Source organism: Anastrepha obliqua, chromosome 3 (assembly GCF_027943255.1).
Source record: "Anastrepha obliqua isolate idAnaObli1 chromosome 3, idAnaObli1_1.0, whole genome shotgun sequence".
Lineage (NCBI taxonomy): Eukaryota > Metazoa > Arthropoda > Insecta > Diptera > Tephritidae > Anastrepha > Anastrepha obliqua.
In genome coordinates, this window is record NC_072894.1 from 132534342 (window position 1) to 132561988 (window position 27647).

At 32.9% G+C, this 27647-nt stretch overlaps 2 protein-coding genes across 4 annotated transcripts; one reads left to right on the plus strand and one right to left on the minus strand.

Moving 5' to 3' along the window:
• Positions 1-867: 867 nt before the first annotated feature.
• On the plus strand, positions 868-11762 carry LOC129240686 (uncharacterized). 3 transcript variants are annotated; one of them, XM_054876622.1, is made up of 4 exons: positions 868-1097; positions 1736-2574; positions 6636-6791; positions 10125-11762. In XM_054876622.1, exons 2-4 carry the CDS (start codon positions 2028-2030, stop codon positions 10577-10579), a joined length of 1158 nt encoding a protein of 385 aa, XP_054732597.1. In that variant the 5' UTR covers positions 868-1097; positions 1736-2027; the 3' UTR covers positions 10580-11762. The 3 variants fall into 3 exon arrangements, with proteins under 3 accessions (XP_054732597.1, XP_054732600.1, XP_054732599.1); XM_054876625.1 differs by lacking the exon at positions 868-1097 and adding an exon at positions 1169-1440; XM_054876624.1 differs by lacking the exon at positions 868-1097 and adding an exon at positions 1470-1595.
• Positions 11763-15362: 3600 nt separating this feature from the next.
• LOC129242411 (L-threonine 3-dehydrogenase, mitochondrial) lies at positions 15363-25866 on the minus strand. Its single transcript, XM_054879038.1, has 6 exons — positions 25401-25866; positions 20716-20965; positions 20027-20153; positions 19756-19903; positions 16474-16579; positions 15363-15711 (listed from the first exon to the last, which is right to left on the minus strand). Exons 1-6 carry the CDS (start codon positions 25543-25545, stop codon positions 15393-15395), a joined length of 1095 nt encoding a protein of 364 aa, XP_054735013.1. The 5' UTR covers positions 25546-25866; the 3' UTR covers positions 15363-15392.
• Between the last annotated feature and the right edge of the window lie 1781 nt (positions 25867-27647).

The window sequence follows — 27647 nt, forward strand, 5'->3', positions numbered from 1 at the left end:
ATAGCGCGAAACCTAGCGGTGCGTTTTCTGAGCATTGCACATTTTACATTTTATACCGATAGGTGGCGCCTCCGACAGAAAAAGAACTTCGCTTATGGCGAAATTAATTTTGAGGCAGCCGCAAAATAAATTTAATAATTTTTCATTTTTCATTGTTTATTTTTTATAGAATCATAGTTCATTGTTGAACAAAAACCATTTTAAAATATTAGTTAAGAACAAAGAAATATAATTTCCATATAACACATATGACATTTTTGTACTGGAAATATTACAATAAAAGAAATTAGTAACAAAATTTACACAATTATTAATTCAAAATTACTTACTAAACATAAATAAATTTTTATTAGTTGTTTTTTACTTAATAATTACTACTGTAAAATAGATAAACGGCTCGGAGTGTATAAAATTATTAATTTTTATTCCTTATATTTTCTGTTTAATGCTGCGCATAGTGGTGCCGTACCTTAGCCATAGCCGTAATAATAACACTATAAGCAATTATAGGTGCCGCACCCTAAACGCCGTAGCCCAAATCGTAGCCATATATATTTATTGAATTTTGGTTTTTCCCCGTAACAGTAAGCAGCCGTGTAAAACTTTACATTTGTTTTGATATTTAAGATGCAAATTTCAATATTGGAAATTAACGACGAAAAATTAATGAAAATAGACTTAATGGAGTATTATCCGTTCTTATAATTATAATTCTACTTCAATACTTCTACTATATTCAAACAATATGTTGCCTATCTAAGTGCGCTTACTTTGTTGAACATCTTATTATCTATTGTTCTTTTGAAAGTTTTACAAAATATTAGATTTCGTTTTGGTTTAATAATAAAAGTATGAAAAAAAAAAATATAAAAAATGTCAATGTCCGCCGGAAATTTTTTTAATTTTTCGTCATGCAACTCTGTACTAGACACTCTTTCGCATTCACAATTCGCCTTGGATTGATACCAAAAAGCAAATCAGTAAAATTTGAAAAGTCGTCGTGAGTGTTAGTTCGCTTGTTCGGTAGTTCGGTTGTTTCCTTAGTAAATAATTGTGTTTTGAAAATATTTTTTCGGTTGAGAAAAAACGTGGGAAAGGTAAGAGAAACGTGTAGAAAAACTACGGGGAGCATGACAACACCAACTAGCGCGTCACTTTGCCGGCCGCTTCCCGCAACCACATTTGTGCTTTGTTCGTGTGCTTGTATGTCAGCGCGCGCAACGGCGCAACGTGTATAAAGAAGACGCTTACAAAGAAAACAGCAAAAAAATAAATAAAGGATTTTTTTTGCTTCAAACTTTTATTGAACGCTATTCGGGTTATTTTGTATTGATATTTATTTTTAACGGTTGCCGTCAGAATAAACGTGTTTTACTTGTGAAATGATTTAATAATGTAATTAGGAATTGGCAGAATGTTCAGCTGGACGAATATATATTTGTATGTATGGGTATGCATGTGTTACTGTAATATCTGTGACTGCGTTGGTGGCAGTTTACCGTGTTCTGATGGGATTTTCGCTGCCGCCGCTAATTTCAGATAGCGTTGACATTAATTAATTGAAAAAGTAGCCAAATAGGAATAACAACAAAATTGTAAGAGAAGTAAAAAAAAACAAAGCCAACATCCAAAAATAAGTGAATTAATTTGTTGGTGTTTTCTGATTGCATTCTTTTTATTATTCCGAGTACTTAGTATACGATGTTTTTTAATGATCTTATTTCTTTTCATATAGCATTCGACGAGGCGAGCCGTTAACTTAGTCTACAACACCACACGTTGGAAGCCAAGATATCGAGGTGTACAGTAACAACACACTCAGCAAAGCGGATTTGGAGGGAAGAGGAAATTCATAAATTTTTGGAAATTTTCCACCAATTCGCTAGCTTATTGTTGGTCGCGGGCAAGCGCTTTCTCGTGCTGCAGGTGCTTCGATTCGTAATACATAATATTTAGCTGATTTCACTTTATATACTATCATACTTGCGTGTGCGTACATACATTTACGCGTCGTGGGAAAATCGAAAATGGTGTTGACGAACTTTGAGTGTTGGGCACATGGTGGCTCAGTTGTTGGCAACAATGGATTGCCAGTAAATTCACGTCACGTGGATATGTTCAATCCCCTTATGGTACAGCACAGATTGGACACCGCTACGGGAGCATCGGCCGTGTCGCACATCTCGTCTAATGGCTATTACGGATTTTCCTATTTGAATGCGGCCCATGAGCCTACTGACAACAACAGCGATGTAACTGCAGCACACGCAAGACAAAACATTAACAATACGAATATTAATACCGACAGATGTGTGCCAAATGCAAATGATGTCAATGGCATGGACTTTGGTGATGGCGCTGCTGCTGCTGCTGCCGCATTTGGTAATCGTTTAGGTGCCACACAACGCTGCAAGAAACGATACTTTGTGAGCGATGATGACTACGCCAACTGTGAGCTACTTAACAACTGCGACAAGGGCATCGCAGCCGGCGTTGCTGTAGCCGGTGGTGATGTGTGCGCTGCCAAGCGCTGCCGCTTTGACGATGACTATGATGCCGCGCAGTATTGTAATGGTAATTTCATTCTCCTTATTTTTAATTTAAATTTTTTATTTTGTTTTGTTCTCTGTATTCGTGCATGTTGTTATTTTTATTGCATTTTCATTTGATTGCCTCGGGGTGTGTTTATATTAGCTTTCCCAGTGTGTGAGTGTATATTTATTCTATATTCTAGTGGCGGATCTTGTGGGGGTTTGGAAGGAAAGTTTATTTTGGTAATAAATTTGGAGGTCAAGTGTGTAGACACTTATATACATATTCACATATTTATATTTGTCGCAAATTAAGTGTTGTGATGTGCTTAATAATATGACTCCGAACATAAGTAAGTTATTATTATTTTTTTTTTTGAAACGGTGAAAGGTCATTTTAAAATGTTGGAGTCTTTGTAGTTCGATTCAATTTAATTTAATTAATTCATAGTGTAAGGATACAACAGGATTTCTTTTTATTCTGCCTCATTTTTCAAGAAATTTTTTTCAAAAATAAAAATACAATAAATAAATGCCACATTTGCGTAAACCAATTGTCTGACACTCTTTGTAATATTACATCATTTTTTTTTTTCTTCCACGATAGAATGTATTCTATCAGTCTATTCAAGGAACATTGCAAAGGTAGTAGCAGTAGAACTAAACACAACAAGTGCAATGTTTTTTTCCCCCTTAGAATGCCAAAATCTATAAATAAAGTTTGACCGTTTAAACAAAAATTGGACAATTCAGATTCCAAATAAATAGGGGGGGAAAACCAAAATTGCAACCGTGGCTGCTATTATTTGCTTAATGTGTCTTGAGTCTAAGATATTACAATCTTATGGACTGGAGTTCAGTACAGTAGGTTCTGTTTTTATGCTGTTTTGAAATAGTGCAGTTTTTTTTTTAAATTACAAAATGCATGTCGACCTATCGGGAATTGTACATATAAACATGATTCTAAACCAGCTAAGCAAAAACTCATCACAGATTCATGCGGTATATGGAACGTATCTATAGTTATAATATGGGACTAGTGCCCTTTTTTATGCGATTTTATTACATTATTTCAGATTTATGCGGTTTTAGCATTTGAAACGTATCTATAGTTTTACTATAGAACTAGTAGCTTTTTTTATGCTGTTTCTTGCGGAACGTATCTACCGCATAAAAACAGAACCTACTGTATTTTACGGATATACTTGATAACAAAATAAGTATAATAGAAAATCAAACAACTATAAAAACTCCAGGCCCCTATAAATTTTGTACCGCAGTGTGCCACAGCACACAGACATGTATAAAACATTTTAATGAAATTATTTGCCCAACCAATTTTCTTCGCCTACTTACCTTGGCTTATCTCTTCACTTCGCGTATGCTTTTATAGAGGAAAATTACTAGCATTACACTATTGTGAGTGAGTGTCTGTGTTACAACAATATAATGCTTTAATAGCCACTCGCAGGAATTAACAACACGAATAGTGTTTCGAAATACAGTATTGTTACAATTCAAAGACAATAAAATATCACCCAGCAGACCATAAAAGCAAGAAATCAAAGAGACTGCTTTTTACGCAGTCAGTGGTTCGAAATCCTGATCGTTCCCTCTATTGGGATTATTATGAATTGATTGTATTGTAATTGTAATTATGTATAGACTTTGAAGGAACCGAGGTTGTTTCAGTTTATAGCGTTGCTCTTTCAATATTTACAACCATCATAAAATACCGCAATAAAACTTAAAAATAGCCGTTTTTAATAAAATACTATACATATATTGCAGGTTATTAGAAATTTTTTTCTTGTTGACTGTCTCTAAATGTGTAATAGACGACTGAACATACATACATACACATAAACATACAATTCTCGAAATTAGTATTTTTGGTGGATCCCACGCATTTAAAAGCATATCCCGTTTTTTTTTTTTTTTTGTTTGCGAGCACATGGTTGACATTGCAATAACAATGTTTCGACAGAAATGGGGAGGCACGGCACATCACGTTAATGCAGTATTTAAAATAGTGTATTGATGTCTCAGAAAATGTTTTTTCTATACACTATGTGTATACAAGACTTAATTTAGTCTCAACGACTTCACGAAAAAATTATTTCTAGTATGAAACTCTTGTTAGCGCTTATCTTGGAATGTCTACATACAGATACATATCATATGTATACACAAATGTTCGTTCTGTGCCTGGAGAAGTTGAAAAATTATAAAATCAACAAATTGTTTGCTGAGATTATTTGATAAATTTAGCGCTTTTTTTGTTTTTAATTTTTATTTTATTTATTGCTTTACAAGCTGACTAACCAAAGATCTTAATAAGTACAAAAAATGAGCTGAAAAACATGTATACATACATACATATGCATGCACTCGTGTATGTATTATTACTTTTTTGGAAAAAAATAAACAAAACGCATATTAGCTTATAAAGTAAATATACGGTAGCCTTGAACTCAGCCGCATTTGTCGTATTGTCATAATTAGAACTTCCCACTGAAACCACCCCCGGCATCGGCTCTCCGCTTTTGTTGTCTGTATTAACTGATTGTCACATCGTAAATTGACGTCGCGCAAGCAATTTAGATTTCCCCCTCTCTATAAGATTGACGTTTGATAAGTTTTGCATTTTTGTTTTCGTAATTTTACTGCACATTTCATTACATATGGACGGATGTACATATGTCTTTGCTTACCTCAGTTGGCCACTCATTAATTAAGTATGTGCTGCACATTCTTAATGTGACCGGTATTTGAAGAGCAAAAGTGCGTTGCGACGTTAAAGTAAACAAAAGCTGTTAATTGTAATTTGCAAAAAAACCCGTTGCGTTTTTTTTTGTTTGTTTTTGTTTTGTGTTTTGCTTTTACACCACATTTATTTTTATACATTTGGGTCATGCGGTTGGCAGTGATATCGATGAGAGCAGAGCAGAGCAGTGAGTCAACGTCACCTTGCAGCAGCGCAGCGCAGAGCGGGCTGAGAGTCAAAATTCTCCTCGACGCGACATTTTTACACTTAATTTATACCTTAAAGGATTAAAACAATTTCTTTCCAACATTTGAGGTTTTAATTGAAATGGTATTAGTGCCCATTTATCTCCTGGCATTAACCGTCGAATGCACAATAATCCGTTAGGTTATTCATTTTGAAAATGTAATGGTAGTCCTCAAGTACATATCTGTTAGTAAAATGAGGCTAATTTGAACTGCTTATGTTGAAAAAATGTGAAATTATTCGCATTAGAATATCAAAAGTCATCGAAATTAGAAGTAAAATTACTAAGTTAAACAATTCGAGTACATATTTCTTTATAGCTCACTTGCTATTAGTTATAAACCGAAAATAAAATGTATGATTTGACTAGAACTCCGGTTTCTTAAGTCGATATCGCAATACGACTTCAATTTCCTGTTTTTCAAACATATACCGAACTTATGGGCGCCGAATTTGCATTAGCAGCCCTTAACTTTCCTTAGATTATATAATTTTTCTATTTATTTTACACGTTTTTTTTCAAATTTTTTAATGTTAAGATTTTCTTGTTTTGTGATTTTTTAATTTTTTTCTTTTTCTCTTAAATTATAATTTTTTTTTTTGGTAATTTTTTTTTACTATTTTTTTCTTTTTTTTACTGTTTTGTTTTTCTTTTTTTTTTTAATAAAATTTTTTTATAACTAATATTTTTTATTTGTTTTTTTTTTATATTTTTAATGATTTTTTTATTTTTTTAAATTATTTTTCTTCTCTATTTTTTTCATAAATTTTATTTAACATTTTTTTTGTTTACTTATTTATTGTATATAAATTTTGTCTGTGGTGTCCCATATTTGTATCTTGTATCTTATTTTTTTTAATTTTTTATGATTTTTTTATTAGTTTTTTTTTATTATTGTTAATTACTTTTTTCTTTATGTTTTTTTTTTTTGTATTATAAATTTAAAAAAAATTTATTTATTTAAATTTAAAATTTCTTTTATATTTTTTATTTTTTTAATTTTTTTTTTTTTTTTATTTTTGTTTTTTTTTATATAAATTTCGTCTGTGGTGTCTCATATTTGTATCTTGTATCCTTGGCGTCCTTCCAGATTTCTTCTCACTCCCCTCTACACAAATTGGCACCCAATCTTGTCTGATGGATACTGAGGACGCACCATACAACCAACAACAACAGCAACAGCAACCACAGGTAGATGTCAATATGGGCGTCACAAATCTCAGCAATCAAACAGGCAATACAACAAGTAATATACACTATATCACAACAAAACAGCACGCTCAGCAGCTGCAACCACAACAAAAACAACAGCAACAGCAAGTAATAAATGCTTCACAAGCACCTCCAGTAGTTGTATATCAGCAACAACATAATTATCAAGGGCACTTGCATCGCGCCAATCGGGATGTTAGTCGTTGCTTGTTGTCGCACATGATTTAAATTGAAAATTCGTCCAGCGAAAGTGAAATTTAAAAGCATTAAGCTAAGACAAAAAGTACCGAATGATAAAAAATTCAAAACAATAACTCTCATTATTTTAGGCTTTTTAATTAGTTATATTTTTGCAATACAAGCTAATTTTCGATTTTTTCTCTTTCAAATTCACAACGAATCGTTATACATATTATTCTTAACTACGTATATACTTAATGCAATTAAATAATTATTAAAGCAATTTCGAGTACCTTAGCTTAGCATAAATGTATTACAAATTAAATTATTATAATTTTTTGATAATTTTATATACCATATATTAATAATTCGTTATGAAAAAAGAAATAACCATGCCACCTCAAATGCAATACTTACACAATTACATACCTGATATCATAAAAAGTGCATACATATGTACGATGTATTTATGTATGGAAGATAAATAGTTTTTATTTAGTTGCAAATAATATTTTTTTTAATACATAACTATGAATTTATGTATGTACATACATATATTATATGCACCAAATGTACTTAAATCAATTGAAGTGAAATGGCTTGTGAAATTAAAACGTAAAACACACATTCATGCAATTTTTATATGTATTCAGAATTGTGTAGTTTTATGTATGCAGCACAAAATTTGTCACTTGGCGATATGTATAAGTATATATGTGTGTATATAAATGTTGCATCACTACTTATTTAACATGAATATATATTTTGCGCCAAACAGCGAATGCGTACGTAATATACCTGCCTTGGCATACTTGATTGGTTTGGTTGGTAAGCATTGGATTTGTATGAATGTATGTATATATTTACGAGCAATATTACAAATAAGCTGTGAAAGGATTAATTCTTTGCGCGTGTATTTTGCAAAGTGAGAGTAAAGAAGCGTAGAAAAATATTTAAATATTATTTATTGGCGTGAAATATAAAATAATATATCCAACTACTTCAATACATATACTATTTTTATATAAATTGAATCATGCAGAGTGCTGATTTCAATATATGGAGCAATATTTTTTAGTAAACTAAAACTTAGCCAAATGCAATTAAATGTATTGAATGAAATATATAAATAAAGCAAAATAGTGAAAATTATTTATGATTTCAAAAATAGCGTATATTACTTTATTATTTTTGTTATTAATTATTATTCGTTAATATTTTATTTTGCATAATAAGCTTACTCTCGTTAATGCAGATTGGAAATTCTCACATAGAATGCATTGAACTGCTGCTTTTACAATTTGCTTGCGACAACAAGTAACTAACATACCGATTGGATTACGTTTTGCATAATCCACATGAAATAGTAAAAATACTTGAGCTCATAGGTCAAAAGTTGACAAGTGTACGTACAATTGTATGTACTTTACATAGCTCACACAAGTAATAGTCAACCAGGTGTGAAATAGTGACTGTCCCAGAAAGGAATATATCATTTTTCCTGCCTTTTTTGCTGAAGCTATCGCTCACTATGGGCTCACGATACAAAGATGCAAAGTAGTTAGCGAATCACGAGTCAACTAAATATGCACAATAAATGTGCATGCCTTGCATTGAATCGCCCTCAAAACAGCTCAGAATCTTTCCATTTTAATACCAGTTTAATAATATTCCGTGTTTGATCTTTAAAAGCGATTTTCTGAGGAATGACGATTCGTTAATCAATGTAATGTGAAAGAGTTGAGTTGGGAGTAGCTGCCAGACTGTATAAAATATGATACAACCTCGGATTGTCGATTGTTTGTTTGTTGATCATCAACTTCAGCTTGTAGTAAAATGTAGGGTGGCAGCGCTTGGTCGAGAATAATCCGAATCATTCCGATACGTAGAACCGGATGTCACGGAAATGCTGCCATTAGGGCAGCCACGGACTATCTCCTTTACAACATCTTCACAACTCTCAACTAAGTAGCATAGTAGAATGATCAATAAGCAATTCCTGTTGGGTTGCTACAGCTACAGGCTCTCGCATATATTTAACTATACTTATGACGTCTAGAACTATACATAACAAGCCTCAAGCCCACTCACCAGTCGAAACAGCATGTTTTTTTACCTTTTTTAGACGGTGACGATCGGCAGGGCTTAACGAACTGCTACAACAACATCGTCTCTAAAAAGGTGGACAGCTCAGTAAAATAAGAATAAGCCGTGCCAAGACATTATTGATGGTCTGTTATAAACTTTTTTATTTGCCTAACATACTTTTGTAGTTGGATGTTTTCAATTTTCTATTTTTCCTACTTCTATGTGGTGATGCTCTAAATTATGCCACGACAAAATGGGTTTTCCTTTTATTCATTTTCCACCAGCGCTACTTTGGATTTTAAATTTTTGTACTTCCCAACTCTTCCCTTATAGTCACCTCAAAAATATTTGTGTAATTATCCCTCAGATTTATGACTCATATTCCGCGCCTGTTTTGTAACCAATTCGTAATTGTTTTGCTATAAAAATTGGCAAAAATCAAAAGTATTAAAACTTTCAGTATCACCATACAGAAATTGCCTCATAATCCAAATGCAATTGCAGTATCCATGAGCCACATCCAAGTCCATATGAAACATGCAAACGTGGGCAGCTAATTAGAACTGCGATATTTTTGGCTACTTTTCTCTTGTTTTTTAATTTTCATCTATTTTTTATAAAATGATAGAACTATCATATTCTGCAACAAATATTATAGAAATCAAAGTTTCAAACTTTGTACAAGATTTCTAAAAATTCGAAATTTTTTTATTAAAATATCAAATTTGTTAATCAGATGCTCTATGTTCCAAATAGGAGTTAAAGCAGTCTATAAATATATATACCTATAATATAAATTTTGGAGCCACTTCAAACTTACACTTTGTTGTACTAAAAACTAATGGGCTATGCATCCAATTTTTTTTTAATTCTGCATCTTCGATTCGGTCATATTGGAGCTTCATTTTGCTATTGTTATTGTTGTTTTTTGTAATTCTGCACATATACCAAAAGTAAACCGCATAGTACAAATCAAAATTCAACATACATGCATATGCACGACACCTCATAAGAACTTTCGAATAATTTTTTCTTCCCTTGTATTCATTGCAGTTTTATTTTTTCTCATACAATACATTTTTTCCCACTCCTATTACAGCAAAAAGATGTCGGCAAGCCATAAATTACGACGCCAAGCGTAGCAACAGTTTTGTAAACGTTTATCATGATAACATTAATACAGCTAACCAAAACAATAATAACAAGGCACTCATTTACAACAACCATGAAATCAAGTGTTTGTCCAGCACTGCTGCGGCGCACATCCCACCGGATGGTGCGAAGAAGAAAAGAAATGGTGGTGATGACAATAAATGTGAGATTGCTGAAGGTGATCAGAGCGTTCGTGCTGATATTGGCAATACATATCTAATGAAACAATCAAAATTTCCTGCATTTGGTGCTATTGCTAAGATTTCGCAACCCGCTGATATAGCAAATAGCAATGAAGATACCACTGGAGTGGCAGCATTGTATGCCAAAACACATGGCGGCGCTTTCTACCAGTTTACAGCGGCCAATGGTGGTAATCAGCCGTACATTGAGGATATTTGAGAAAGAAGTCGAAGTCAAATCGGTGCAGTGAGGTAGCTCACACACAACTAAACAGCTCTTGCTGCAAAATCGAGATTAACTAAATAAATGAAAAAATGGTTATTTTCCTTAATACATTAGAAAAAATGAATAGGCGAATTTACTAGTTTATAAATCTAAGCTCCACAAACATAGCATTAAATCGAAGAATTATTGTGATGTGTTTTTGCTCGCTAACATCTAAAGCGTCGTAACACAAAATATTTTTTAATTTTATTTTAGATCATAACACAAAAATTTACTTTTGTAACAACGAAAAATGGTTTGCTTCCTTCGAATATTGTAGATTTTGAGTTATGATACTTGAGGGGTTAGCGTGCGATTAATGAATATGCACTTGCGTACCTACATATAAACGTACAGACAAATTTGCATATGCGAGTTTGTGGCGTGATAATAGGTTAATGAAGCGTTTTGTGTACCCACAAAATTATATGAAAAACAAATTAGAGACAATGAGAATAATCGTAAATATACGTCGAGGGAAGCGTATTTTTTGTATTCTCGACCAGTCATCTGTGCAACTGAACTTTGCAGATAATGAAAAATATAGAGTAGTATGTAAGCAGACACATTTGTTAATATATGTATATATATAAGGTACGTGCATTAAAGCAAAACTGAAATTAATATAGATATGTACATATGTATGTACACATTTACTTAACCCCACCAAATATTGTGTGTGCACACGAATTATGAACTCGCAAGCAATCATATCACAAAAGAGTCACAATGTTAAATATTAATATTATATTTAAATAACTCAAAACGACAGGAAATAACTAAACAAATACTTAACGAACTATTGTGCCCAATTTTTAAACACACACACAATCCTATATATTGTATTTATATGTATAAAAAATAGTCAAATCAAAGTTGTTACAAGCGAAACAGTTGCATTTTGTGTTAAATTTCAGCTTAGCATTGCTAAACGAAAAAAGCTGATTTCTCCTATATGCATTTTGAAGATGTTTATTTCCGTTTGTTGTACAATTTAAACTAAATATCACCTAAAGAATTTTACGTGTAAGTAATTAAACAGATTTATGAATTGTAACAAAAATAATGAGCTAATGCATACTGAATAAAGCAGACACATGTGTGTATGTACATATTTAAGCATACACTTGAAGCAATTCGATTTTGGCTATTTATGTCTCAAATATCCAGAAAGGTGTTTTTTGAAATAATTTTCACAAAATTTGGATTTTCCACTCGATTTACGGGAAACGACGTGAACGCGAACGAATAGCGGTTAAATGCGGCGGAAGTTTGACAAACGAGCAGAGTTGCATTTATGTAGAAAAGGGTGTTAATGACAGTATTCACCAGCCGTAAGGAAAACTTCTGCGAATTAATCGAGTTGCAATGGGCTTACTGACAGAGAAAACTGAAAAAGTTGCTTGATTTAACGAAAAGTCACTAATGTTAATACTAGTAACCCGAAACCCGCATTTACATACGTGATCACTTTAAGAAACAAATTGAATAAATGCAGAAGAAAAAATAGATAATTCCTCAAACTGAAGCACATTATAGAATTTAAAGCGAATTCATCCATTTATTGCTTCGCCTTGATAAAATCTTTATATCGGAGAATGCAAGGCGAATTCATTGCAGGTGATGGTATCTGCATTAAGTAAAAACATACATGTATTTTGTTTTTGCTTTCTTCAATTCCATCATGTCAAAATCAATATGCTCCGCTCCACAGTTGCCGTTTCTGTTCCCACCAGGAACGCCATAAAAGCATCCTTTATAACACTTAACTTTTCTCAAATCTAATACAGACTTTTTCATATATTTTTTGTCATATCTATTGGCGAAAAATACAGCTGGGCGATTGCCATCATTTCATTAGTGGCATAATAACGCCAGCGCCATCTGTAGTTTCAGCGCACAAGCTCACCGCAATGGCTCAGTAAATTGATTTAAAGCGATGAGATGTGCTCGTCGCTTATTAACTTAAAGTAGCCATTGGTAGTAGCGCAATTTTTGTGGCGCAAAGGCATAATGGGAGTTACAATGTATATGTTAAAATAAAAAATGGTTTAAAAAAACTAAAAAACACGCTTTTATTGCTAATCGAACTAAAAAGTAGAAAATAAATTTTAATGGCAAAGGGACCTATAATGAAGTAATAGCAAATCGAACGATCAGTCATAGTCAACTACCTCAGAACAGAACTATAACAAAAATTAAGATACAAATAGAGTAATTCAAGTTAGAGTTAAAAGCGTGGGATGCCTGATATAGTAAATATTACAATCATTCTATTGGCAACTACCTATGTACAGAAGGTTATGAAAGTGAAGCAAAATGCATCCCACGCTTTTAACTCTAATTTGAATTACTCTATTTGTATCTTAATTTTTGTTATAGTTCTGTTCTGAGGCAGTTGACTATGACTGATCATTCGATTTGCTATTACTTCATTATAGGTCCCTTTGTCATTAAAATTTATTTTCTACTTTTTAGTTCGATTAGCAATAAAAGCGTGTTTTTTAGTTTTTTTAAACTATTTTTTATTCTCTACTTTTTAGTTCGATTAGCAAAAAAGCGTGTTTTTTAGTTTCTTTAAACAATTTTTTTTTTATTATGAATGAAAATTATTGTTATCATTGCAGTCAGTGAATAAATGATGCGATATATTCGTGTTATATTTAATTCCTTTCTTATCGACTATGAGTCTAAAGCTATGCAGTTATCGGCCGTGATAAAGAAGAAATCGGGATGAAGAACTTATTTCGTGGAAGGAGCCTGAGAAACTGATTTACAAGAATAAATAAAGATTTTTCATTTTACAACCAAATTCACCTTACTTTTTGCCCACAGTTAAAAAAAGAAAATATTAATCCTGGCAATCCTAATAAGGATAATGGAAAACTTTTATCAAATTATTGCATTGTCACTGGCCCTTGTTAGGTGTGCAAAATTTCAAGTCGATCAGATTTTTAGAAGCCAGTAAAAAGTAAGCTCAAAATTCCGTTACATACATACATACATACATACATACAACCCGACCTAATAAAAGTGTGTTAAAAAGGGAGGTTTTATCATATTTTACAACTTAGTCATTAAAAATTTCTAATCTTATTCATAAAACATAAAATTTACTGCAAATATTTTGAATTTCTTTATTTGTAGAGCATTTGTATTCGTTTTACAACTCGCTGTCTTCCCTAATTTTTATCGATATATTCTTGTATAACTGCATTTTTCATCCACTCTCTTATAATACGTTCACATATGCATTAATCACCTATAAATCCACCCAATTAATCTAGCCGTTCACATATGGCAGATTACCTGCAAAATCTACAATCAGCTGTCAATACTGTTTTGAAAGGTTTTTCTTCATAGAAATTATGTTGGTGGAATGTTTCGGTGTTTTTGGTTTCTTTAATTATTACTAACGATATGAAGAAAATACAAGGAGGAGGAATAGCTAATTTAATTGCGCAATTGGCTACTAATAATAAACAGTTGGAGGATATCCGTATGCGACGTTTACTGAGGTTGCATAAAATTATGGCAGTAATACGCATTCGAAATTCGATATTACATTTTACAGTAAGTAATGAGGAGACAAAACGTTTATGGGCACACGTTTTTTTCTGTAAAATGAATCCCTAATTAATAATATTTAACAAAAATTTGATTAGAAATTTGTTTGCAGACCTGTTTGGTGGCCGGCATTCATTTCATTTAGTTTTTAGTTTGATGTTTCTCTTTACATCCGTAATAATAATTATCGATAACACAGAAAACACAGGGTTGTATGTCAATAAGTATCGTTATTATCTAGGATTATTTTATAATCTCAGATTTTGGGAGAGAAATTTTGTATAGGAAATCGCGCTTTTTAATTACGGATTCTGAGTTAAGCGCGAAAAAGTAGATCACCTACTTATATGTGAACGTATTATTACACTGCTTGCGTTTGAAAAAATTGTAGGACAAACACTCCACAGGATCCGAAAGAGTGTGCAGCTTCAGCGGATCGCAAAGCAGCTTCAAAACCAAAAACTTTAAATACATTTGCTTTTGTTCATGAACAAAAATGTAATTCTGTGCATTTATTTAAAAATTTTTTAAGTTTTTTTTATTCAATGAATAATTGGTATGATCTTAAAACAAATAAAAGTATTGTTAAATTCTTTCTTAAGTATAAAGATTGCTGATTTCCATTGTATTTTACCATTTTAAAATTGTAGAAGGTTTACCTAAGTTTTTTACAAAGTATTGATATTGTCTGCTTTTTATTTTTTATTTTGATGTTTCAATCTGTCCTTATAAAATAATTCAAAGTTGAGATAGCTTTTTACTGCAAAACAAAAAACATTTTAAGTATGGGCGGGAAAATGCTGTCCACGTGATCACGCACATTTCATGAAAACGTGTGACTACTTTATGTTTAAGATACTCATTTAGGGAAAGTTATATGTTTTCACGCAAGGCGAATCCATTCAAGATGGTTACTTTTTGGTTTACAATGATAGTTTACCATATAATAAATATTGTGTGACTTTTCTTTACTTTAGGCGATTCGCTTTATTAAAACTCTTTTCTCTTTTAACATACACTCACACCATATTCCAATTCATTTCAACAACGTTCTCTCTATATCCTATATAAAACCCCTTATAAACGTATTCATATGTACATTTATACAAAATCTAATTTGAAATTTATATTTTTAAGTAAATTTTGATCTTCAGAAATGACAAATGCGATATAAAAAATCAAGTATTTAATCGAAGAATTTTCATGCAGAGGCTAGAACTTTTGCATTTTCCACATTAATATAATTCTCTTGGACCTCTTTCACCATAAAATCTACTAAATTGTCCAGATCGTGCTTATGCTGCCAGCCCCAATCTCTACGAGCCTCAGAATCATCGAAAACTTGCGGCCAAGAATCCGCGATCGCTTGCCGACCGTCTGGCTTATAGGTAACATGCAAATTTGGAATATAACGACTTAATTTCTCTACCAGCTGCTCAGGTGTGAAGGACATGGCTGTGACGTTGTAGACGCGACGTTTCAAACGTTCTGGCGGTGCACACATAAAAGAATGCAAGGCGCTGTAAGAAAATGCATGTAAATAAATGAAAACAATTAAAGCATTACGTATATTTCTCTAAATACATAATTAATTAATATTAAAAAAAGAAAAAAAAAACACGTTAGATCTATTTGAGTATTAATGTATATTCTGACAAAAATCTGCATTATGTAAAACTAAAAGAATTAATTTTTAATTTAACCCTGTAATGGAATAAGAAAAACAGAATGACTCAGGACATTCAGTTTTAAAATTTATTATTTTAATTAACATCTTTCATACCGCTTGTTATTGCTTGACCTCAAATAGATTTATATCAGCAAAACGAGACCAAATTGTTTAATTAAATTGAAGAATTGCCAACTAATTGTTAGTGGAGTATCAAAATTATTCCATAACTTAAGTAAAATATTTCGCAAAAGTAAAGAAATATTTATTTATTTATTTCATTTTAAAAAGCTTACATGATAATAAAACTATTCGTAAACTCAAGCAAACGCAGCGCCAGAAATATTTTTCTAATAGTCGAGTAGAATTTATGCATTGTAATTATTGCAAAACTTCAATAAAGGTAAACATAAATTGATAGTTGAAAATCAGCTGCCATAACAAATAACGAAAATTCATATTCAGATTCGAGTTAAAAAAAAAACCAGAAACATAATGATTTTAAAGAATCTCATATTTTTAGGTTAAAAAATATTCAAAATATTTAAATAGAAAACTCATTATTTTAAGACCCATTATCTATTTATGGATATTGCAAACAGTTCCAACTTACCGGAGACAATCCTCAATGTACATCATGGGCAAGCACGTGTCAGGACGCAAATAGCAGGTGTATTTGCCGGTGCGCAAGGCTTCATGAAAAATGGCAACAGCGTAATCTTTAAAAAGGAAGAAGAAGAGTAAAAATTTAATTATTACATACTTATAATCATTGCATTCCTTAATTTATTTTATTTTCTTTTGCTTCATTTAATTTAATTTCATTTTGTATTATTTTATTTTACTTTGTTTGCTTTAGTTAATTTCAGATTAATTTATTTTATTTCATTTATTTTATTTTTCAATTAAGTCGAATGATTTCATCATGTTCTAGATCTACCCTTTAGAAATTAATTAATTAAATTAAACAATTTGGAAATGCTTGTACATATTTACATAAGTAGGTATATTATTATTGACCTCACTGGAGATCAATAATATAAGTCAAATTTACTTAGTTAACTAATTTGCTTATTGTTCTATGAATAGATTGCAAATAAATGTATTAAAAAAAATTTTCAATTAGAAGTCAACTTCAGAAACTCTTGGCTGTGCTTGAGCTCAAAAAATAAAAATACGAAAAAATTAAGTTTGTTTTATTTAATTTTATTTTTTTATTTATTTAAATTTACTTTTATTTTTTATTTCGAATAATTTATTTTATTTTATCTATATATAATTGCTGTTCGTTAGTCTCGCTAAAACTCGAGAACGGCTGAACGGATTTATCTTATCTTGGTCTTGAAATGTCCGTGAAGATCTAGGGAAGGTTTAAAAGGTGAAAAAATTCGAATAATTGCCGGGAAAACCCTAAAAACAGCACTTTTCTTCTTCCCATATAAACGATTTCTAAATAAAATTTATAGTCAATTTGAACTTTATTGATATTTAATAAAGTTCTTATTAAATTATATTCACTCACTGTGTTCATCGGACCTCATATTACAGCTATGAAACGGACAAATTTTTTAACGCACCTACAAATATTTGACAAACAAGTGACAATCTTTAAGATATCAAATGTTTCACCATAATATTTGACATTAGATTTGACAACCAACTAATATGTCAATCCATCCTGCCGCACTTTAGAACACGGAAAGAAGTATTACGATATTGTGTTACGATATCTATGAGTGAGCGAGAACTTTCTTTACTTGGGCAATCCTTTGTGATAGTGACATTCCAAGTAATGTACTCTTTTTTATTGATATCTTGTGATTGTGACACTTTACTGCTAAGCGAGCGACACTTTACAATTTCCGGTGCCGAGAAGAAGACGACCTGACTTACCTGTAGGTCGTCGCAGTCAATCAAATGTGAGGGGCCCGGACTCGAGGGTAATACGCATTTTGATAAATAAAAAAAATTTTAAGGGGCCCGCATCTCAAGTTTCCCCCGGGGCCCGAATACTCTCTCCACGGCCCTGAATACACGCATGAATCTACTGCATTTTGTTGTGCTGGAGGTAAAGTAAAATTGTCACAATTGGTCCTACCACCAGGTAAAAAAGTTAGTGCTACGAGTTTCTATTCATACAGGCTCATGATCCATCAAGGTGAAGTAAATCATATTTTGATGTGTCGAAGACTTTTTCATCAGTTTGCAGTTGGCATGTATGTCAAAATTGAGACTGAACGATTGACATACATCCGTTTGAACCAACGACAGCTACGATCAGAGGAATACATTCATCTCCGTGATGCTACAAATGCGGATGGCAATGTGAATAATGTGGGAAGAATGACAATTTTGCTAGCCATTTATATAGGAAGCCCAGGCCACATGCATGATTATGCTCAGAATGCTATGTCATATGTTAGGCATAATGGCCGCAAAGACTTATTTGTTACATTCACATTTTATATAAAAGTTTAGGTCTTTTATTTATCGATTGAGGCAGTATGAAGTCTGCCGGGTTAGCTAGTATTATATATTTATCTGGCGATTGTTATCTTGTAGGATACACGGGTGATATTGCAGCAGTTGTTACTGCACGTGATAAAGATGCGGCAATGGTGGGTGATAAAAATCAAGACATGGTTCGACTCGCACTACTTTAGCTTGGCTCAAGAAAAAAAGAACTCATCCCACTTATGAGGGTGCGCATACCTCTACCGGTTTACACAGAGAACATAACGACTTCAAAGGTGTGGAAATATCTGGACATCATACTCTACAATAAGCTGAATTATTGGGCACAAAACCAATATGCTGCTGAAAAATCTGCCAAAACAATCTCAGAGCTATCAAGATTAATGGCTAACGTCGGAGGCCCCATCGCAAGTAGACGGAAGCTGCTCATGGACACGACGGTATATATTATACGGATGTGAAGTATGGGCTGAGTGTCGCCGCAAGTTTTTCTTAAATTTATTTTATTATTAACTTTAGTTATTGTAATGGTATTATATTTAAGTTTATTTTATTTTATATTTAATTTAATTTATTCTTATTTTATTTTATTGCGATTTTTATTTAATATTTAATTTTATTTTATTGTATAATTTTACTTAAATTTACATATTTTATTTAATTTTTTTAAATTTATTTGAATTGATTTTATTTGAAATATAACCAAAATAAATTAAATAAATAAAGTCAAATACAAAAAATTAAAAAAAATATGTAAATTTACTTAAAATTATACAATAAAATAAAATTAAATATAAAATTTGTTTTTGTTATATTTTATTTTATTAGAAATCATTTCATTTATTGTTAATTTAGTATTGTTTTCTTATTTTGGGTTTTTTGGGACATTTGTTTATTATTCATTCAACAAAGAGTATCTACGTAAAATACATTTTCCCTTTCTTATTGCGCGTCTTTTCACATTTCTTCTTGCTGCAAATAGCTTAATATTCCCTTAATTGAACTGGGTTAAACTCATCATGCGCTAAATTGCCGCAATGCTCGATACACCACATTCACTACACATACATACATATGTACAATCGCATACAACCTCCAGTATTCTCTGCCCTTTATGCAGTTACTCAATTATTGAAAATTGCTACGTTTTTCCTTCTTGTAAATTGCACATTTAATAAAGTGAAAATAATCGCAAAAATTCCACTTTCTTTATTGCATTCAATAATCGAGCTTTCGTAAGTAATTGAATTTAATTGTTTTAATCGAACAAAAAGTTTTTATTCGAAATCGCATAAGAATCTTGAAGTGGAAAATTCAAAAGCGTTAAATTACAGTTACAATTAATTACATAGCTTGTGTATATGCAAGTAGGAAATATTTGAGATTAGAAATCTGTGACTAAATATTATTCTTTACTCACCAGTAGTGCCACCGCCTGGGGGATCGCTTGAAATGACACCTGGGAAACGCAAGCATCTAAAGTCTAAACCAAATTTATGGAAATAATACTCGCCCATCAGCTCGGCATGCACTTTGGAAACGCCATACATTGTGCGGGGACGTTGAATCTGCGAAATGCAGGATAAGCCGAGTCAAGCAAGACGTAAAAATTAAACAAAAAATATTATTAAACTATTTCACATAGGAAAAATATAAACAAAAACTTAGGAATTATATTTACGTAGACTCACCGTCACATTGGGAGTGGGATTACGTGGACTGTCTGGGCCGAATGCACCGATGGTGCTCGGAACAAAAATGCGTAAATTGTACTGTTTGGCAAGTTCGATGACATTATGGACGCCTTCAATGTTGACGCTGAAATATTTAAGTCAATTAATTAATTTCTTGTGATCATAGTATTCATATATATGTATGTATGTATGTATGTGCTTGCGCGCATAAAGCATGTATGGTAAAGATACAAGCAATGCAACTTATTTAGGAGAACCCAAGAAAATCCAATCAAAACTCAAAATGGCAAGCATTCGTGCGAGTGCCACCCATACATATGTCCGTATTTATGTTGATGACGAAAGTATACATACATATGAACATATATGTACTAATGGGTAGGCTTAAATAAAATTGGTGGCGACACGCGATTACTTTTACAAGTATTCGGTAATAGCTTTGCGTGACTAAGTGAAAGTCTTCCTAAATTATGACAGAAAATCAACTTACAGCCGGTTAAAATGGAAGACTTTATATTCACAAGGTATAAACAGCGCATTTGTAGACCAATTAATCCAGAAACACTGTAGATTGATGGCTAACTCTGCAGTTGGTTAGGTTGCTGACAAACAAACATACATACATACATACGTAAATGTATTTGTAGTGCTTAGTGGTAGAATCACTAGTTACAGTCTTCACTTACCGCACCGCCAGCGGCACATTTTGTTCCCCAATCGCGCTCAGCAACGCCGAAAAGTGTATCAGCCAATCTACGCGATGATCCACCACGATCTTCTGCAGTCCTTTGAAATCTAAAATATCTGCGAATATGTAGGGCCCACTTTCTGCCACCTCCTTGCTGGGTTTTACAATGTCTGAGAGGACGACACTGTCATCGCCGTATTGGGAGCGTAGAAGTTTGGCGCATTCGGTACCAAGCTGGCCCAGACCACCTAGGGAAGGCAAGAGAATTCACTAATTAAACAAAAAAGATTTGAGAATAATTTTGGGACTTTAATCAGTTTTTTATACATCTTACTATATGAAGAGAGTAAAGTTAGTAAAACTGCAAAGTTTCATTCGCAGAATGTCGCATTTTCGCTCCAAAACCTATTTTTCTAATTCTACTGTGTGAAAAATTCTGCAAATTCCTAGTGTGTATGCAAATATTTTCTTGAAAAGTGATGCCTCGTTAATATGGGTTTTTTATATTCATTTTGCATTCTAAAAAACACATATTTAACGAATTTTTGTGTAAACTAGTGTAACTAGAGGGCGCATGCGGTAGTTGAGGGCAAGCATATATAATATATGGCTATAACTTCCCGAAATTATTACTTTACTTTTTGCTCTTTTTCAGATAATATATGGAGAAGTAAGTACAACTTATCTCAAGAAATGAGTCTCTAATTTTCTTCCGAGCGCCCTTTCATTCGTTCATAAGATTTATGGAGTTGAAGTAGTAGTTAGAAAAAACTACAAAACCAAAATTCAATGTTTTGAAAATAAACCCAGAAGATTCGTCTAAAGTTTCCCATGTTTCAAGTTGCCCTAACTAGTCTACTTCGATTAAAGTTGTAAATCTCCGTAAGTTTTTCTTTGATTTGCTTCAAATTTTCACACAAGATTTTGGAAGTTTTATGCTTTGAAAAAATAAAAAACCAAAATTCAATGTTTTGAAAATGAATTCAGAAAATTCGTCTAAAGTCTCCCTAACTAGTTTTCTTCAGTTAAAGTGTATATCTCCGTAAGTTTTCCTCTAATTGCAAGCATCAGGCGACGAATCTGTTGCGAGACGCAAAAACTACGAGGATCATTGACGAGCACCCTTCAAAATCAATAAGGGTCCTTGCGAGGCAGCTTGATGTTTCGGAGCGTCTTATGTGTCGGATTGTTCATGAAGATCTCCGGTTTATGTCGGAGCAAACACGAGAACAGGGAATTATCCAACCAAAACGCCTTCTAAACAAAATGTAACACCCTGAAGCATCTGAGATGTTATGGTTTTGACGAAGAAATGTTTTACCAAGGCTATATTTTAAGCGTCGCAGAAATGGTAGATGACTATAGTATGTTCCAATTCTACAGAGGTTCATGTTGTCATGCAAGCGAAGCTTTCAGCCACTGTTATGGTTTTAGGGGTTGTAAAAAACACATACTCAAGGATTTCGAGTAACTCCTGTTGCAAAAATCGCAGTTCTAGAGACAGTAGTGAAACCCTGGATTCATAGTGTATGCGGTGGCAGCTCATACATCTTGCAACAAAACTCTGCACCTTCACACTAAGCGATGGGTATACAAAACCCAAGATGGATGGCTGAAAATTTCCATGACCACATAACACAGAACTCCCTAGACGTTAACTCTCTGGGTTACTACGTATGGTGCGTAGTTGAACGTGAAACCAATAAACTTCCGCATAACAGCTTTTCTTCTTTGAAGTCTACAATTAATACCGTTATGATCAATATGAATATGGAGTATTTGAATTTAGCAGGTTACGGCAGCCAATGGAAATTATTATCATTAAATGATTTTACGGATATTTATATAATAAGTTAGTATTGTGTAAAAAATTTGTGATATTGCATTAAATTTTGTTCAACATAAAAGCTAATTAGTTTTATTTAAGGATTTTGTATCCTAATTGAAGAAAGTTTTCTTTGAATTTCATTATATTTAACAAATAAATAAAACACATATTTTCGTAAGATGATAGAGGTAGCAACTTCTTCAATAGATTTTTTCTATGGGCTAACCTAAATTTAGCCGGAATTCTGCCGTCCACGTACGTAAATTTTTTTTTTTGTTTTTTTCCGAAAACGTTTATTTAACGAATGTTTTGGTTCCACTGAAACGTACCGGGACTTTAACAAGGAGCTTGTGTTATGTAACAAATCATCCTATGAGATATGTGCCGAGACTCGCGAAAATGTACTGAAAAATTTTATGAAATGGTTACAGCAAAAAAAACTACAAAAATTAGAGAACTGAATCTAAAATACTCACAAAAGATGGTTTTGCAAGTGAAAAATCAATATCGATAGAATTAGAGATTCAGTTGAATTCATTAATAGAGGAAGAACAATCAGCAATGAATATTGCCAAACACAAATTTCGTACAAAAAATTGGAAATTCCGAATACTTCTTAGACAGAAGATAATGCGTAACTTTTTAGCCCCTGATCACAAAGCGTATTTTGAATACTATGCTTTTATTTTTAAAATATTAGGTCATATATACTATATGTAGGTGTACATATGTATACAAGAAGGTCCCCATGGCCGAATGATTGTGATTACCACTCGTTTGGGAATGCGTTCGATGTCCACTGTGGATGCATATTAGACGTTAAACGATACAAAAGTTTTTTCTAATAGCTCAAGGCACTCACAAGCAATGGTTAATTTCCGAGTGCATTGCTGCTTCTGATAAAAAACAACTGCCATTTAAAGGTGATATAAAAATGTAGGGCCCTCCAATTGTATTGTACAACAATATCAAGGCGCGCGCCACAAATTGGAGCAGAAGCTGGGCCAAACATCTAACAGGTATGGCATAGAGTGCAAATAGTCAAAGCTAAAAAAATGGCCACGTGTTAAAATAAAAGCATAGAAATGCTCAGGCACACGAATTACACGCTTTTATTTGTTGTTCCTTTCAATTTTTTGGCAACAAAACAGTTTTTCGTCACGAAAGTCACGGACCTGAAACATTTGTTATTGTAAAAAATGTATTAGTACAGTCTTCGAATTTTGGTGATTTTTTAGTATAGATTTCTGTGCTGGCGTTTGGCTTAAGAAATATAAATTACTTTTGGGTGGGGGTTCAAAAGTAAATAGAGTTAAATTGGAATACGTTTTGCTTTTGTGATGCCAAATTAATCATCCCATCTTCGCAAATGGCGTCGTATGCCAATCACAGCGTACACTTGTGAACTAAATAGATGCAGACAATGGAGCGCGTAAAGTTCATATTAAAAATTTCCATCACTCAAGTAATTTTTTTATTTAGTAAAAAATTATTGAAAAACAGAATTGAATGATTAATTTTGTGCCATCTTGTATAAACCGTCATAGGGGACTAGGCAACGGTAGCGGTCGACAAAATAATAATATTTTGTGTAATTTTTTCCGGCGAAACATTAAAATAAATCAAAATTCTGAAAGAGGATCATCAATGTACTGAATATAAGCAGCTAAGAATGGCAAACTGTGTGAACATTTCTGCTGAGTAAGGTTTGACAAGTCATCATGAATCTTTAACGCCAGAACAACGTTCCCAAATCATGGAAATTTACTTTGAAAAAAAAAAAATAAATCTGCGAAAGGGAAGTTCACAGAGCGAAGTGTTGAAGAAGACGCCGAAATGTCGATTTGTAGTCGGGCTCAATTTTTTGGCCTTCGACTACGTGAAAGTTTTTACGTAGGCTTTTAGCCTACGTGCCTATAAAATACAGCTCATCCAAGAATTGACGCCGAATTCCATGGTTTGCGTCACATTTAGATTTATTACTTAGATTTTTTGGAAAAAATAATCAAAAATTGGTAAGTTCAAAATTTAAAAAATGTTTGTAGAAAAAACCATGGAACATATCGAAAAAACCTTCAATCTTGTGAATATTGTGAGTATAAGTTAAAATTTCAAGTGTATCGGTCAAGAGTTGCGAGTGTAGCCGACTTGAAAAATGTAATTTCGAGAGAAACGCGTTTAAAATTTTCAAACTAAGATGGGCTTAAATTCAAAGTAGAAACATTTAGACATATTTCCTTAGTAAACTGAGAAATATATTGCTTAGACAATTTTTAAAGTATTAGGTCCTCTTTTGAGCCAAAATATAAAAGTTTTTTTTTGAATTGCTACAGTGGCATATTATTATTAAGAGGGGATTCAGCACTGCGACCTATCTATTGTGTCTCTTTCATGGATTGAGAGTATTTTGTTAACCCCAACGCCCTCAATAAATTTTAGTACAATGACGGTGGCAGTAGACGAGCTGATTTGTTTTTTCTTTCGCCGTAAATTACGAAACGTATTTTTTACATTCAAATTTGTTATTAGCCTAGTCGCACCAACTTTAATGAATTCGCCCGGGGCTGAGGGTTTGGATTTAGACAGTATCTGTTGCCGCGCACAAATTCTCGCCCCATAACCTGCTTTTTATTTCAAAACGAAAATGGTTCACATACACTTTTGAGTATTTTAAGTTTTTTTAATAAATAAAATATAAAAAAATATTTATTAGACGCCTAGGTAAGGGTAATTTTTTTATTTATTTGCACTTTATGTTTACTCAACACCAAAGTAATATTTCTTAAAAACCCATGTATCGCTGGCTTACAACTTTTTTATTAGAACTCGGCGTTTAGTTCTCGTTTTTGACTCACCGGTGATCAAAATTTTCGGCGGACGACTACTGGCTCTGGTATGCTGGGCGCGTTTGTTCAATGCGTGGCCAGTGATTGGGACTAAAGACCCCGTAGTGCTGGCGATTTTATTTTGCACCAAGGTCGTTACACATTTTCTAAACATTTTTTCTTTTTAATGTGAAAATTTGGTAAAACGCACAAAATTTAAGAAATTCGATTTCGCTTAGTATTTGTTAAATTATAAAATATTTAATAAAATAATAATTTTCATATGATTTTTGAACTTTTTCCACTTTTTTAAGACTCCCTTTTTTAATTTTCGCAATGCATAATTTCAAGTTTCTTTTGCATATTATAATTCTTTAATATTCTTTATATATCTTTTCATATATTTGAATTATACGATTCTTTTAGTCCTTTCAAAACATCGCGGGCTCTCGAAAATTTCACCGGTCAACACAGCCCGATGTGCGGTTTTCAACTGAATTCTGTTTGCTATTCTACGACGCAGCTGTCGCCTTGGTTTTGCTTTGCTTGCAAAAATCTGTCTCTTCAAATAAAAAAATGCTGAAATACTGAAATAAATGAAATACTGAATAAAAGTTTTGTGTTGTTGCCGCTATTGTATAGAAGATAAAACAAAATTGTTACTTTATGACATAGACGGGACGCATACATCAATACATGCATATATGCTGCATGTATGTATGTATGTATGGACGTTTATGTGGTACGTTTAAATTAATAAGGAAGAATTCTACACATACATAAGTATGTGCATATATACGTAATTAGAATTATGTTCACACTGTGAAAGCATGAATCGTACGTATGCATGAATCTGATGTTGGCGATTGGCATCGCTTTGTTAAATTTTTATACGAGTATGTCAATTTTCTTTTTTTGGAGGTGTCAATGAACCATGCTTTTCCCCCGTATGTAATTCTGATTTGATAGAGCACTTTTTTTCTTATAGTGATCGCTTCAGCGGATCCTTGCCAAATCACCGGTGAATTTCTGATATCAGAAGGCTCCTCATAAAAACCCATCTCTCGTTCGAAGGCGACATAAAATTGTAGATCGATTAGGGACCTCGGCGTAAAATAAGTGTTTTTAAATTAAAGGTTTCCCAACCAAATAAGTCATTTTAACTTTGAAATATCTCTGGCGCGACATGGCCGCAGTGATCGATACCTCGGAAAGTATCGTTCAGACAATTTAAAGTTTATGCTCGTTGTCAAGGTGACATTTCGCACTAAAAAGATTATTTTGGTGTTTTTTGTTTGCTCCATTCAGTTGTGAGTTACAGGGTGTTAACGATGGAAGTCAACAAAGAGAAAATTCGGTACATTTTATAGTTTTTCGTTGATAAAGGCGAAAATGTAAGCCAGTCCGCGAAGTTCTGAATGGTGTTTATGGCGCCGATACTGCAATAGCTAATTTCGTGCAATTTTCGTTTCGTCGATTCCGTTCAGGCGCAAACATTTTACGCAAAAATAATGGATTTCTTTTTCCCCAAACTAATATTTGTATATTAGTTAGTCTATGATATATGTATGTATGTATGTATTTTATTTTTAAATCAACATAATTTTTGCCAACATTCTTCGAAAACGTGCGGCATGCGATTCAACGACTTTCCTTCAAGGTTCCTATAACTACGTACATACATACATACGAGGTGTGTTCAAAAAGTTTGGCGAATTTTGAATTTTCGCAGGTTACCCATATTCGAATTTCGATTTTTTTGTGGCGATATGCTGGTACTCATGCCTCTCACTCATGCCGACGAGTTCGGCCATTTTGAATGTTCAGTTAATTGTTGACAGCTGCTTTGCCTGCACCTGTTTCGGCTCGCCCTCGATTTTTACCAATTCAAAAAGATGGATCAAAGAACCTGTATCAAATTGTGTGTGAAAAACGAAATTCAGTGCGTGGAAATTCCGAATGTTGACTGTGTCATACGGAGAAGCTACTTGGACCAAAGCAACGTTTATCGGTGGTACAAGATGTTCTCAGAAGGCCAAGAAGATGTGAACGCAGACGCAACAGACGCAACAGCAGACGAGAAAATTGATGAAGTGAAGAAAATGGTATTGGCCACTCGTCAAATCACCGTTAGAGAAGTTGCTGAGGACCTGGACATATCGATTGGCTCGTGCCATTCGATTTTTTTTAATGATTTGGGCATGAGAGGGGTCGCCGCAAAATTCGTCCCAAAACTGCTCAATTTCGACCAAAAGCAGCATCTCATGAACCGCGACG

Coding starts and splice junctions, on each gene's coding strand:
- LOC129242411 (XM_054879038.1), bottom strand. CDS start 25,545: ATGTTTAGAAAATGTGTAACGACCTTGGTGCAAAATAAAATCGCCAGC. Junction 20,966..25,400: donor GCCGAAAATTTTGATCACCG/GTGAGTCAAAAA, acceptor TGCCTTCCCTAG/GTGGTCTGGGCCAGCTTGGT. Junction 19,904..20,026: donor ATCCCACTCCCAATGTGACG/GTGAGTCTACGT, acceptor TGCATTTCGCAG/ATTCAACGTCCCCGCACAAT.
- LOC129240686 (XM_054876622.1), top strand. CDS start 2,028: ATGGTGTTGACGAACTTTGAGTGTTGGGCACATGGTGGCTCAGTTGTT. Junction 2,575..6,635: donor TGCCGCGCAGTATTGTAATG/GTAATTTCATTC, acceptor GCGTCCTTCCAG/ATTTCTTCTCACTCCCCTCT. Junction 6,792..10,124: donor TCAAACAGGCAATACAACAA/GTAATATACACT, acceptor CTCCTATTACAG/CAAAAAGATGTCGGCAAGCC.